Source organism: Crocodylus siamensis, chromosome 2, assembly GCF_052110815.1.
Source record: "Crocodylus siamensis isolate JL-2025a chromosome 2, ASM5211081v1, whole genome shotgun sequence".
NCBI lineage: Eukaryota > Metazoa > Chordata > Crocodylia > Crocodylidae > Crocodylus > Crocodylus siamensis.
This window is the reverse complement of record NC_143396.1, coordinates 9,017,107-9,030,490: the sequence shown is the minus strand read 5'-3', so window position 1 is coordinate 9,030,490 and position 13,384 is coordinate 9,017,107. Positions and strand designations below refer to the sequence as shown.

Genomic DNA, 13,384 nt, shown 5'->3' with positions numbered 1-13,384 from the left:
ATGCAGGCATAAAGACTTGATCAACACCACACAGATCCATCCAGGATGGAGGAAACCAGTTGGCTTGGAAGAGCTTCCTGCAATGCTGCTGCAGAACAACTACCCAGCTCACTACCACTCCACTCTGCTTATTTGTGTGCATGAATAATGCTGCTAATATAACCGCAGCCAGATCAGAAGCAAGTGCAAGGCTCTGGATGCATAACTGACATAGCTGGGACACAGGCAGCATTCTCACGTGAGATTAACAGTCAAGAGGGATAGACCAACTTATCAGTTCACAGAAGATGTAGATGGAAAGGCTGTGGTTAACCCTCGACCATGCAAGAGTGTCCTTTGAAGGAAGTACAGAAGAGATGGTCCCTTCTAACAAAGGAGAAAAGGATCTTTGGAAACCAATTCACAAAAATGTGCAAGCATCCTCTAAACTTAGTTTGAAAGGGACTGGTGATGAGAGCCCAAAGGGAAGAAAAAAAGTGACTTGCCTCAGAACTATAACTGGCCCAAAAAACACAGCTCTAATAATCTAGACAGATGCAGAAGTATGGAGAAATAAGCAAGAACCAGATACTTCTGTACACATCCAGAGTTGTAACAGTTGATATCCCAGACACTGGTGGGACAAATTATAGGACTGGAGTATTTGCATAGAGAAAGTATCATTTGTTTGGAAGAACAGATGAAAGAGAAGAGGTACTGCTTTGATATCTAGAACATATGTACTTGCTATAAAATTTAGGGAAAGTATAGACATAATTTTGTTGAATGTCTCCGAAGATAAAAGGGAGTAATGTCACAGCAGGGGTCTACTACAGCCAACCTGATAACCAGTAGGAGCTGGTGGTAGATGAGGACTTCTTTTGAGTAACTATCAAAAGGACAGAGACTAGTGGTAATGGTGGACTTCAACTCACATGAAAAGGGGAAAAAATGAATATGGCAGGAAAGAGATAATGATGTTCTTGGAATATATTGGAACGATTTGGTCCAGGAGGTAGAGCGGCCATTTTAGATTAGGTTTTTTTTTTTTAGCTATAAGAGAGGAACTGACTGAGAATCTAAAAAGGTAGAAGGATATCTGGGGGGAAGCGATCATGAAATTAGAGCTTACTATTCCATGGTGACCCAAGACCAGAAGGATGATAAACTTCAGAAAAGCAAAATTACAACAAAAGTCAAAGAAGTAATAGGTACGGTCTCCTGGGGAAAATACTCAAGGACAAAAGAGTGTAGAAGGCCTGGCATTTGCTGAAAGAAACTAAAATAAAATGTAGTGAAACACTATCCCAATGTGAAAGAAAGATCAGCAATATTGGTTTCTTTCAATGTGACTGCAGTGGGAGCTCTTCAGGGACCTGAAAAAAATAAATCATAAAAAAAAAGAAGTGAAGGTAAAGGGCACAACTACAGATGAGTATAAAGGAATAGTACAAACATGGAGATAAATTCAGAACAGCTGTGGTACCAGCTGAGTTTAAAAAAAAAAAAAAAAAAAAATCACACCTTACTGTGCTGAAGAAATTAGGCAAAGTAATCTCTAATCATTAACAATTATCTTTGAGGACTCTGCAGAGCACAGAGGAGGTCCCAGAGGATTCAAGAAGTGCAAACATAGGGCCCATTTTTAAAGGAAGAAAGGAGGATGACCTGGAGAATTATAGTCCAATCAATTTAACTTCAGGCCCCAGAAAGATTCTGGGGATAACAGTTAAACAATTAAGGTGGTGATTTTTTAAACAAAGAAATAAACCAAATCACACCAACCAACTTATACTTCCCTCTTCACAGAACAGCTGTCCTAATGGGTAAGAGAAAAGTAGTAAACGCAACCCATCAACTTTGTTCATACAGGATAGAGTCAAAATTATTACTCTCAAATCAGCTAATGAAGTACAGCTGAGATGTAATCCCAGTTAGGATTACAAACAGTCCAACTGGAATGGCACTAAGTGGGGGCCATAGGATCTGTCCTGTATTATCAGATCTCTAATAAAGGGGAAGAACTTGATAATGAAAGTGGGGGCAGGGGAAAGGAGGCAGGAGAGAATTTATAAAATTTGTGGGGGACACCAACCTATGTGTTGCAATTGCTTTGAAAGATCAATTAGAGGAATGGTCTAAAGGGTGGGGGGAGGAGCTGGAAAGTGCTGCATAAGAGAAGAAATCAAGTACAGCAGTAATGCAGAAACGGATCCGAGGGTTATAGTGGAATTGTGAACTAAATGAGTCAACAATGGAGACAATGAAATGTTGATGAAAAAATTGAGTTCTTATTTAGGCAAGCTGGAGAGAGCCCAAAGGAGAGAAGAGAAGCAAGAACAAATGTCTGGAAACTGCACAGCCTATGTGGAAAGTTGGAAGAATTAGATCAGTTCTCTAAAAAAGAGGTGGGTGGGAAGAGAAAGATTGGAGGTAGTTTACATATTGGATGACAAAGCTGTTTATTAAAAAAGTGACTGTGATCAATTGTATTCCATGTACACTGAGGGAAGAACAAAAAGGGAAAAAAAAATCACCTTAATTAGCAAAAGAAAACTTAAGCTGGATATTATCAAAGGACAAGAACAGGCTAGTGAGAGACAGGAGACTGTGAAACTCTTCTGCAGCAGCGGTTTTTAAAATACAGATTAGATAAACATCTATTGAGCATACCTGACCCTGCTTCAGAGGCATTTGAATTAAATCTCAGGGTTCCTTATAGTCCTGAAGTCTGACACTCTAGGCTGCGGGTACTGAATAACCCAAAAAATTGTGAAGTTTTCAGAAACCCTGTACATCAGAACAAAATAAGGACACCTGCATGCATTTCTTTGCCTCCCTACTTCTGAAGCAACCTCTGATTTGGGGTCAGGTCCTGTGGGAGGTCCAGGATCTTTTCTGCAGCCTATGGTTCAGTCTGAATTATGGAGTCCCTTCATCTCAGCTCACCTCTGATCTTGATGTAAATCTCAAAGCTAAAACAGATCCCCACTTGCAACAACACTTGACTCTTCCCTTCTGCTCAGTGCTTCTTGGAGGGGGGGTGGGGCCTGGATTGTTACTCTTGTTGTTATTTCTGCAAATATTTTTGGCTTCTTTGTCATTCCCATGCCTTTTCCCTGCCTGGAAAGAACGTTTTTAAATGGATTCACCGTTCTTGGCAGATTGTTTTCCAGAAGGCAAGTCATAAAAAGTTAAAAATTGTCTCTTGTCCCTTGCATGGTAGATGTGTGTTACTAGTTTTGTCAGCAAATGGAGGATTCTTTGTGAATATGCATGTGTGTTAAGAAGATGCACTTTTAAGAAGTAACTTTCCTCTGACCAATCGCACTGAGGTTTATTTAGCATGCATCATAAATATAAAAACAACCATGAATTGCTAGGAACCTATCACTAGAAAATCTGGGTAAAAATGAAGAAGTGTTGCAATTTGCATTCTAACCTCCACCTGTACTAGACTGGAAGATAAACTAAGACACACGTAAAAAACTCAGAGAGATTATTTTAAAAAAAAGAATATATATTTTTTTTTAAAAAGAGCAGACTGATCTCTACCCTTGGGACTCCAGTCAGGCAAAAACTACTTCAAATGGCTGTTTGCAGCATATACAGACTAGTGATTCTTCAATAACTCACCGTTTAGATTTCATCTGCTCTCTCAGTTTGCTGTACATCTCCAGAACTGGGGAGAAGGAGGACAAAAACATTAAGGCAGAATATACAGAAATGAACTCTAAATGAAACTGCACAACTAATCGTTTCCTCACCAGGAAGACACAGCATTAGTTTATCAACTGTAGTGGAAATATTTCTCTGTTGTAGTCGACATTGTTTCAGCTCTTCCATTGCTATTATCAACTGTAAGAAAAGAAACCAAGTCAGACCAACAGCGGTAGCTCATATTTTTGTACTAAATCTCTCCCCAAGATCCCAAAGAGAGATCTACAGTCTTGTGCTCCAGACCACCAGGTAAGTCAGCATTCACTCGAGCAGTGTTTTGCAATGTTATCTTGGTAGAAGGGAGTACATTTTGCTCATTCAATCATGCAACTCAAGCAAAACAATTAAGCAGCAAATCTGCAGCAGTTGGAATTCCTGAAGCCTCAGCAGGTCTTTCATTTCAAAAAGTGATTTTCCCCATTCTCCAAGTGTTTCAAGAGAGCCTATTTCTGAAGGGTTTTTTGCAAGCAATGAACAATGACTCCCAGTAGCTTAACCCCCAGTGAAAGAGCTATACATCTGCTTGATAGAAGCCAAAAAATGACTGCGAGTCTGAGGGATTTTTACTACAGTCCATCACCATAGTATCTGAACAGCTTCCACAAGACCCAGAGCCATCTTGTTTTGTGATTTTTATAAAATGCACACATACACACACTCAAGTGTGCATGTTGTTACATTTTTTTTTTTTTTTTTTTTTAAAGCAAGGTCAAAAGGCATGCCTTGAGCCTCAGCAAGTCATGGTGAAATCTGAGACAGTCCTTGACCCAAAAGAGTTTGTTCTACAGTATTGGGAAGAGGCCTCAAGAAAGCCACCTTCTGCACAGAGGAGATGTAACCTCATCAAAGTTCCACTGTGTCCGAGATCCAGAGATGTCCCAGGCAATATTTGCCTCACAATCAAAAACCTGCATTTCCTTGCTGTCAAGTCTGATTTGCCCTTTTTTAATTAAATCCCTTTACTTCTAGCTATCTCCAAGGAAACTAACTCTTCCCTTCAGTGGCATGCTATGCTATGGGTGTCAAACTCGCCATGGGCAAGATCCAGAATGCAGAGGCTCCTCTGGGACTAGATCCAGGGGGCCATATTTGGGCAGCAGCGTGGGTCCAGGGATACACGGTTGCATGGAGCTGCATTCACGCAGCATGGAGCCAGGGGCACATGTCCATGAAGAGCCAGGCTCACATGGCAGTGCAAAGTCAAGGGGCAGTGCATTTCCAACAGCCCACTGGACTACAGATGGGCTGGATGCCTTGGTTCTGAGCCAGATCCAGCCCACATGTTTGACACCCTGTTCTACACCATTCAATTACTGGTAGAATTGCATCTTCTCGGTTGTCATCAACAGGTGCTGCTTGGCTATTGCAAATCATTTCCAGAGCCAGTTCTAGGAACGTGCGAGCAGCGCGCTCATAAGCAGCATGCAGTATTTTCAAAATACTAGGAGGTTGGGAATAATCCAACATTTGCAGGGAAATAAGATCTCTGAAGCATCTATGACAAAAGTATTTAGCTCAGAAGTGCAGACAAAATAATGAATTCTGTCTTCCTAGTTAGCAAAAGAAGCAAGATGAGCAAGTTTACTGTGGAAGCAAAAGGATGAAGTGGTATGAGACTCATAGGATGATCAAGAAGATGCTACAAAGATAAAGCCTGTCAATGCCTCTAGAGCACCAACAAACAAGCGTCAAATTTCCTATGTATCCCACCTCTAATATTAAAGGAGATGAATAAGACTGAATACAGGTCAAGCAAATACCACCCCTACAAATAAGGTAACTTCCCACGCCATGACTTTATGCCTCCACACATATATGATTCAAAACCTGCACTGACCCGAGGTGCTGCCATACTCCTGATCCTTCCAGGTTGTGCGAAGGCAATTACTCATGTGAAGCCAGACCAAAGGATTAAGCTCACAATTTGACCATTAACACTTCAAGTCTCCGTGCTTTTTTAGGTTTTTCCCCCTCCACTGAGTTTTTAGCTTCCAATTATAACAAAACTATAACAAGTCCTCTATTCAACCCTTGCTGCATACAAGGAAAGGGAACTGTGAGTATCCAAAATATTGCACACATTAACAATATTCCCTGCAGAAGAAATAAAAAACCCATCAAATGTTGCCTGTGCAGGCTTTTAGCTTTGAAGCCACACCACACAATCCATCAACATAACACAGAAATAAAAAAAGTACACAAAAAACCCATCACATCTTAGAATAAAAATAAATAAGGGCTTACTTCTTTCCCTTCATTCTGTAGTTTTCTATTTGTGTCTGTCACTTGATTCTGCAGAGGTGGGGAGAAGAGAAAAAAAAATTAAATTTCAATATTTGCATGTAAAACAAGAGGTTCTCAGGGATGTGTGTGTGTAAAGAATATCTGTTATGGTTTTACTGGTTTCCATGCCATTTATTAACATTTGCTCCAATACACCACAAAACAAACACGTGGTTGATTTGGCCAATTGCTCAAACAACATTAAGCAGGTTTTTCTGATACAAAAGATGTTTAATCCTAAAAGCAACATGGGCAATATGGAGATACCTGGTGGCTAGAATATTGTGGCAGCCAGAAAATACACCCAGGATTGATGCAACTTTGTACTTTCCACAAATCAATGGCAGTTGGAGAATATGGTTCTGTATTGGCAGAGAAGGTGTAGGCAAAGGAGCCACAATCTGCTCCCCAGTAAGATCACGTTTTAGTTTCTAACGAAAAGTGTTGGGGGGGGGGGTTGTCATCAACTGCACACAAAGTTAAGGTCTTCTGAGGCTTTTCTGAGAAGAGACTGAAAAACTTGCACATTCTTTCGAGAATACTATTGTTCGTACACATTCAAGTATACTCAAACAGCTGTCACTGGATTTCAGCTGTTTGACTTGACTTATTTCTGGTCACTGAATTTATTTTTTTATTTTTTTTTAATTCTTCAAGAACTTTGGAAAAAAGGGGTAATCACAGCCCCCTAAGCCACCATAAGGAACAAAACTACATTCATTCATGAAGAGACCAAATTAGTCCCATTCTTACTACTGTTGCTGCTACAGGCATGCTTAAAAAGGGAGCTGGAGGAAGGTGTGGAATCAGAATTAGTTCAGCTTTAATGAATTTAGCATTGTTGAGAGTGTCAAGCTGACGGACACTCCTGGTTTTCTACCTTGCACTGTAGGGATGGGACATGCAACAATGAAAGCTCTCCATATAACATTGTCCCGTTAAGCACCTCAATCCTTCCTTGGAAAGCATCAGCCTTTAAAAAAAAAAAAAAAAGTCAAAAAGTTTCATGGCTTCAGTCCTCTGCATCCAGGGTACCAAAGGAACTGGCAGAGGTGAATTCAGAGGCTTTAGTAATAATATTTAAGCAGCTGTTGGAGACAGGATATACCAGAGAACTAGAAAGGGAAATATAAAAGCACTCCTCCTTAAAACAGCAAAAAGGAGGACCTGCCTGGGGTACTATAGACCAGTTCAATACCTGGGAGGAAGTCCAGTTGCAAGTTTAGGGAGGAGGAAAGGCTGATCATAAGCAGCCAGCACAGATTTAGTTAGAACAAAGTGTGTCAAACAAACCTGATCTCCTCCTTTGAAAAAGCAACACCTTGGGTGAATGAAGGGAATGCTATGGATATCACAGTTTGTAGGGTCAGAAGGGACCTGAGCAGATCATCAAGTCCAACACCCTGCCATGGCAGGAAAGAGTACTGGGGTCAAACGACCCCAGCAAGGTTTTCATCCAGCTTCCTCTTAAACACCCCCAGGGCAGGCGCCTGCACCACTTCTCTTGGAAGTTGGTTCCAGATCCTAGCCGCCCTGACCGTGAAGTCGCGCCTCCTGATATCTAGCCTGAATCTAGCCTCTGCCAGCTTGTGACCATATTTCTAGTCACTTCTGGTAGTGCTCGGGGGAACAAGGACTCCCCACAATGCCTGCTGGTTCCCCCTGACTAGTTTGTAACAGGCCACTAGATCCCCCCTCAGCCTTCTCTTATAGAGGCTAAACAGGTTCAGGTCCCGTCGCCTCTCCTCGTAGGGCCTGCCCTGCTGTCTCTGATCATGCGAGTGGCCTCCTCTGGACCCCTCTCCATGTTGTCCACATCCCTCCTGAAGTGCAGCACCCAGATCTGGACGCAGTACTCCAGCTGCGGCCTGACCAGTGCTGCATAGAGGGGGAGGATCACCTCCCTGGACCTGCTCAAGATGCATCTGTGGATGCATGACAAGGTGCGGTTGGCCTTCCTGACTGCATCCCTACACAGCCGGCCCATGTTCATCTTGGCATCGATGATGACTCCAAGATCCTTTTCTGCCTCTGCCCTGACAAGAAGGGAGTTCTCCAGCCTGTAGGTATGGTGCTGGTTCTTCCTCCCTGGGTGCAGCACCTTGCACTTGTCAGTGTTGAATCCCATCCTGTTCTCATCCGCCCACCACTGCAACCTGTCTAGGTCTGATTGCAGCCTATTCCTCCCATCTAGCATGCTCACATCCCCCCACATGTTAGTGTCATCAGCAAATTTGAACAAGGTGCTTTTTACCCCCTCGTCCAAGTCGCTGATGAAGATGTTGAACAGTGCAGGCCCGAGGACCAAGCCCCGGGAAACCCCACTGCCCACATCCCTCCAAGTCGAAAATGACCCATCCACCACCACTCTGGGTGCGACCCTCCAGCCAACTGGCGACCCATCTGACTGTGTGGGTGCCGACACCACAGTCCCCCAGTTTCTTAATGAGAACAGGGTGAGAGACAGTGTCGAAGGCCTTCTGAAACTCCAGGAAGACTATGTCCACTGCTACCCCTGCATCTAATATTGTGTACCTGCAAAGCTTTTTACAAGGTCTCCAATGACCTTCCCACAAACAAGCTGAAGACACATGGGCTAGACAAGACTACTATAAAGGGGGAGATGCCTGGCTCAGTAGCCACATGCAAAGGGTAATTATAAGTGGATCCACATCAGAATGGCAGGAGATTGAGTGGAGCCCACTGAACTGAGCTTGGTGCTGTTTGCTGTGTTTATTAATGATTGGGACACTAGCGTAAAAAGCATCTTGAGCAAGTCTGTAGACAACATGAAACTGGGAAGGACTGCAAACACATTGGAGGACAGGAGCATAATTCAGAAGGACCAAGACAGATTGAAAAGTGGGGCTGGAGCTAGCAGGATGAAGTTTAATGCTGACAAATGCAAGGCGCTGCCCCTCAGGAAGAATAACCAAAAACACAAATACAAAGTAGGTAATACCTGGCTGGATGGCATCTCCATAAAAGGAGGATCTGGGAAGTTCGGTAGATCACAGACTCAATACGAGTCTGCAGTGTGATGCAGCTGCACAAAAGATGCATGTGGATTGGGGATGCAGCAACAAGGGAATTAGGTGCAAGACATTGGAGGTGATAGTGCCTCTATTTGGCACTACTTAGGACTCATCTAGAGTACTACATGCAGTTTAGGGAGCCACATTTCAAAAAGGACATGGAGAAGTTAGAGGAAGTCCAGAGGTAGGCACACAGATGATCAAGGGCTTGGACAGCAAGCCATGTGAGGAGCGGCTGAAGAAAACAGGTATGTTCAGCTGGTGGAAGAGGGAACATGATACCAGTCTTCAAACATTTGAAGCCCATGCTTCTGGGTTTTGTTGGTTGCCACATGGGGCTAGGAGGAAATGTCTTTTCCCCTACTACTGCTACATGATTTTAAGGGGGGGGAGGGGACTTTTTTTTGTTCATTTGAAGTTTTCTTCATAACCATTAGATGGTGGCTGCAGCTAAGGCTGGGGGTTGTGACCAGAATGAGCCGCTGGGTCCTGCCGGGACTCAAACCCATAAGTTACTAGCACCTGCCTCTCCACTCGGGTCAGAGTGATCACCATACTTAGGATCACGAAGGCCTTTTACCCCACAGTCGTACCAGTATGGACTGTGGGGGTTTTGCCTACTTCTGGTGCAAGAGATGTGGTTCTCCTCCTCAGATCTCTCAAGTGTATTTTAACAACCTTGGCAGACAAAGTTCTTTGAGTAGATGTGATTTTTATTAGACCTACTGAGTAGTTGGAAAAAAAGTTCTTAGCAAGTTTTTGGCGCAATCACCTTTCTTCAGGCATAGGAAGTCTCTGCTGAGACTCCAAGGGTAAACTGCACCCAAAAGCCTGCTAACAATTTTTTTCCAACTACTCAGTTGGTCTAATAAAAGATATCACCTCTACCCAAAAAACCTGGCTTGCCAGTGTCCTTAGACCAACACAGCTACAACCAAAAACCCTTTTAACAACCCTGAAGCAACAGGAACTGGCCACCATGATCCCCCTGCTTTGCTTGTGGCAGATTTGGATGTTATGCCTTGTGGTTGTGTCAGGGTTGACCACGGCATTTTGTTAACGGGTTAGACAGTGGATTTGTATAGGATAGTTCAGATAGGGGTGCTCCTACTTCAGAAAGAGTTGGACGAGGTGATCTCTGCAAGTCCGATATTGGGATGCGTGTCTCCAGAAGGGTTACCTAAGCTACCTTGCCCCTTGGCTTCCAAAACGTTACACTGCTCCCATTTGTGACCAGCAGCCCGGTATGTTCAGAGAGGAGGATTCACCTCAAGTTCAAATTTTTGTTGTTACCGTTTTGGGTTTGTTTGGTTTTTATTAAAAAGACACTACCACCAGAGCATCTGCACAGTGGTACCCCGCCTCCTGCAGCAACTTCTGCTCTCCTGGCAGACCGCCCGCCCGCCACAAAAACTGCTCATTTCCTTTATGATGCACTGACATTTTACAGGCAGGAGCAAAGCACCTCCTCTGAAGATTATTTTATTTCCCTATGCCCTGAAAATCCCACCAACAAAGAGCGAGTCCATGCAGTGCAATTTAAAACGGCTCCCAATATAATGCCAATTCCATACAAGACCTCCATTAAAAAAAAATCCCACATCTATCTCTACTAAACAACACAAACAGGGATATATGCTGTCCCTGCCTGGTTTTGAGGATTTTAGAACTACAGCCACAGAAAAAAAATTAAATAAATCTATTGAGTCAGCACAATATGATTTCTACATCAAATCTGATGTGCTCAAAGCTTTTCAGCAAAGAATTTATAAATCCGTATACAAAGCATGAAAAGGGCTGACAATAATAGGCAGGTCTGCATGAAGAACAAGAGGGGCTCACGAGACTGGCTTACAGGATGCTCAGCTTACTACTTCATCCTTTTATTTATGGAACGTGGTCTTTTTTTTAAGTTTTTTCTTAATTAATCCTTTACAATTTAAAGGGAGACAGTCAAGGTGGAGGACAGAAGTAGACAACAGAAGTCAGCCTGGATTGATAAAGGAGCTGGGGGATCCAGACAAGGTGTAAGACTTGCTTCGAAAGTGCCACATTCTCCACACCACATAAGTGAAAGGAAGAGCAGAAGTTTAAATACTTCTATGGCTTTCTTCTGATGCTCTGCTCCTACATATATGCCAAAGATGTAAAACACACACACACACACACAGAGTTTTTACATTTTTGGCAAAAGCATACTTGGTGTTATTATTAGCATCATAAAGGAGACTATGACGAGCCCGTGTCCCAGGAGGGAAGTGTACCGCTAGAGATGAAATCTTCTGGCTGAGATAAAAACCACGTGCCTGGCTAGTTACTAACTTTAATATCCCAACAATGCAGCCCCCCAAAAAGTTGAAGGACTTTAACTTTCATTGTTCTGATCAGGTTCCAGTTCTGACCCTCTTAAAAAAAATCCAACCATGCGTCTACACAAGGAGGCCTGGACACCTTAGCGCTGCCCCTGTAGTTAAACTTCTTACTCCTCACCGTGTAGGGAAAGTTACCCCTTTACAAAAACTCTCACCTTCAGCTTCTGAGCTTCACCCCTAACTTTCAGCAGCTCCGTGATAGAGTCCACAAAGCCCTGGTAATGGAAGTTGCACATTTTCTCGATCTCCCTGTCGTGGTTTCGGATTCGGGCTTCCAGTTTTTCCATGAAACGGCCATGCTCTTCGCCATCATAAACCGACCTAAAAGAGAATTTGCAAATGCCTGGTCACCCACTGATGTCAGAGAGAACAGACACATGAAGTTCAAGTCTTTAAAAGCAACCTCTCACCTCTGTATAGAACAAGTCAAGAAGCCTACTTTTTTGAAACCCCTGGGTGTGAATGTTTCTGGCCCCATATAGTCTTTTCTTTTTTCTTCCCCTACCAGCCAGGCATTTGGATTTCATTAAAGAATATTTCAAAAGGTTAAACACATAATCCCATTTGTAACCGTATAGGGAGGCTTCCTCCTTTAGCTGGTGCTCAGTCACATCAGCAGTTGACTACAAAGGGCTATTAATTCAGTGGCATAAGGTTGCCTTTATAAAAGTAAAGGAGTTTAAATCCAACTCCTGTGCCAAGGACAGACGATCAAAAAGCCCAAGGCTGAATCAAATCAATCTTTCCAGGCTAGTCTAAGCTGTGTAGATTAAACTGATAAGCAAGTGAACAGACATCCACTTCCGATTCCAGAAACGCAGCCACCTGCCTGCCATGGCCCAGGCCAGAAGCTGGGGGGTGCTAAAGCATGCCTCCCTGCTCAGGTAAAGCAGATAGTTTGGGTCAACAAAAGCCCACCCACCCTTACGAGAGCAGGTTTGCATGGGAAGTGCAAAGCATCCTGGGATTCTACGGGACTAAGTTCACTTGACTCTGGAGGGGATCTGGGACAGAAGTTCAATAAACCAATTTAACCTAAATCAATGAAGTCTGATACTACATCCACCTAAGTTTATCTTAAACTGGTTTCAGTCGTTTTGAAAGTGGTTTACGTGCACTAAATTTCTGTTGTGTTACAGATTTGAACTGGTTTCTGATCACTTGAACGAGTCTGCATCTAGATTTCTGTCCCTAGCCCTAGTGTCTTTGTAAATGTAGCCTTCCCACTATGTCTGCTGTCACAAACTACACAGTCATCTCTGCTGCCAACATGAACAAAGCATAAATCCCTGCCCCGTTAGCACAGAAGTCCTTCCAAGTTCAAAGCAATGAACACCAGAAGGGGGTTCTTTGGGGGAAAGCTTTAACACAGCCATCGCATTACAGACAATCTCCAGATTGATCAATTAAATATTTTCCCTGAATTCACATACATAGGAATGAAAAGTGTGCAAGACTTCCACATGCCTCTGCATGGCAAACAGAGGGTCTCAATAGCCAAATAAGCAGCTGACATTCCAGAAAGATTGAGGTTGATGATGCAATGTATGAAAGACTTTTTCTTACAGTAAATTACAATCATTTTCTAGGGCATGCAGAATAATAATAATAATCTAAAAAAAACCTTCTGTAAAACTGCATAATGCATAGGACCTTCCTCTACGAGAAGAATCTAAAATTCTAAGCCTAGCTTTGATGGATTCTCTTATGGTCAATTTTTGAGGACTCAAAGCTCCTAGTTCGCTAAAAATTAAATTTCAGAGACCCCAGCTGCTTTAATTACAATACTACTCTCCTAGCTTTCAAGCATAATTATCCAAGATGAAAATATAAATCAAAAACAGGCTATAAAAATATAGAAGCCTTTCCATAGTGAACAGATATAACAAACAACCCTTTAGAGATCAGAACTAAATAGCTCCTTGAAGGCATTTTAAAGTTATTGTGGCTCATTTTCAAAGGTACTAAATTGATTTAGGGTTAAAAGTCTGCTAT

The 13,384-nt window shown here is 42.7% G+C and overlaps 1 protein-coding gene across 4 annotated transcripts in view; it reads right to left on the bottom strand.

The window, feature by feature from the left end:
• Positions 1-13,384, bottom strand: part of EXOC6B (exocyst complex component 6B) — a 431,011-nt gene that overhangs the window by 346,550 nt on the left and 71,077 nt on the right. For all 4 annotated transcript variants that reach the window (XM_090035133.1, XM_090035134.1, XM_090035135.1 and 1 more), the window contains exons 2-5: positions 11,545-11,710; positions 5,944-5,991; positions 3,747-3,837; positions 3,616-3,661 (exon numbers count right to left, since the gene is read on the bottom strand). In XM_090035133.1, the coding sequence (XP_089891259.1) occupies positions 3,616-3,661; positions 3,747-3,837; positions 5,944-5,991; positions 11,545-11,710 (351 nt within the window). The remainder of the gene's footprint in view (positions 1-3,615; positions 3,662-3,746; positions 3,838-5,943; positions 5,992-11,544; positions 11,711-13,384) is intronic.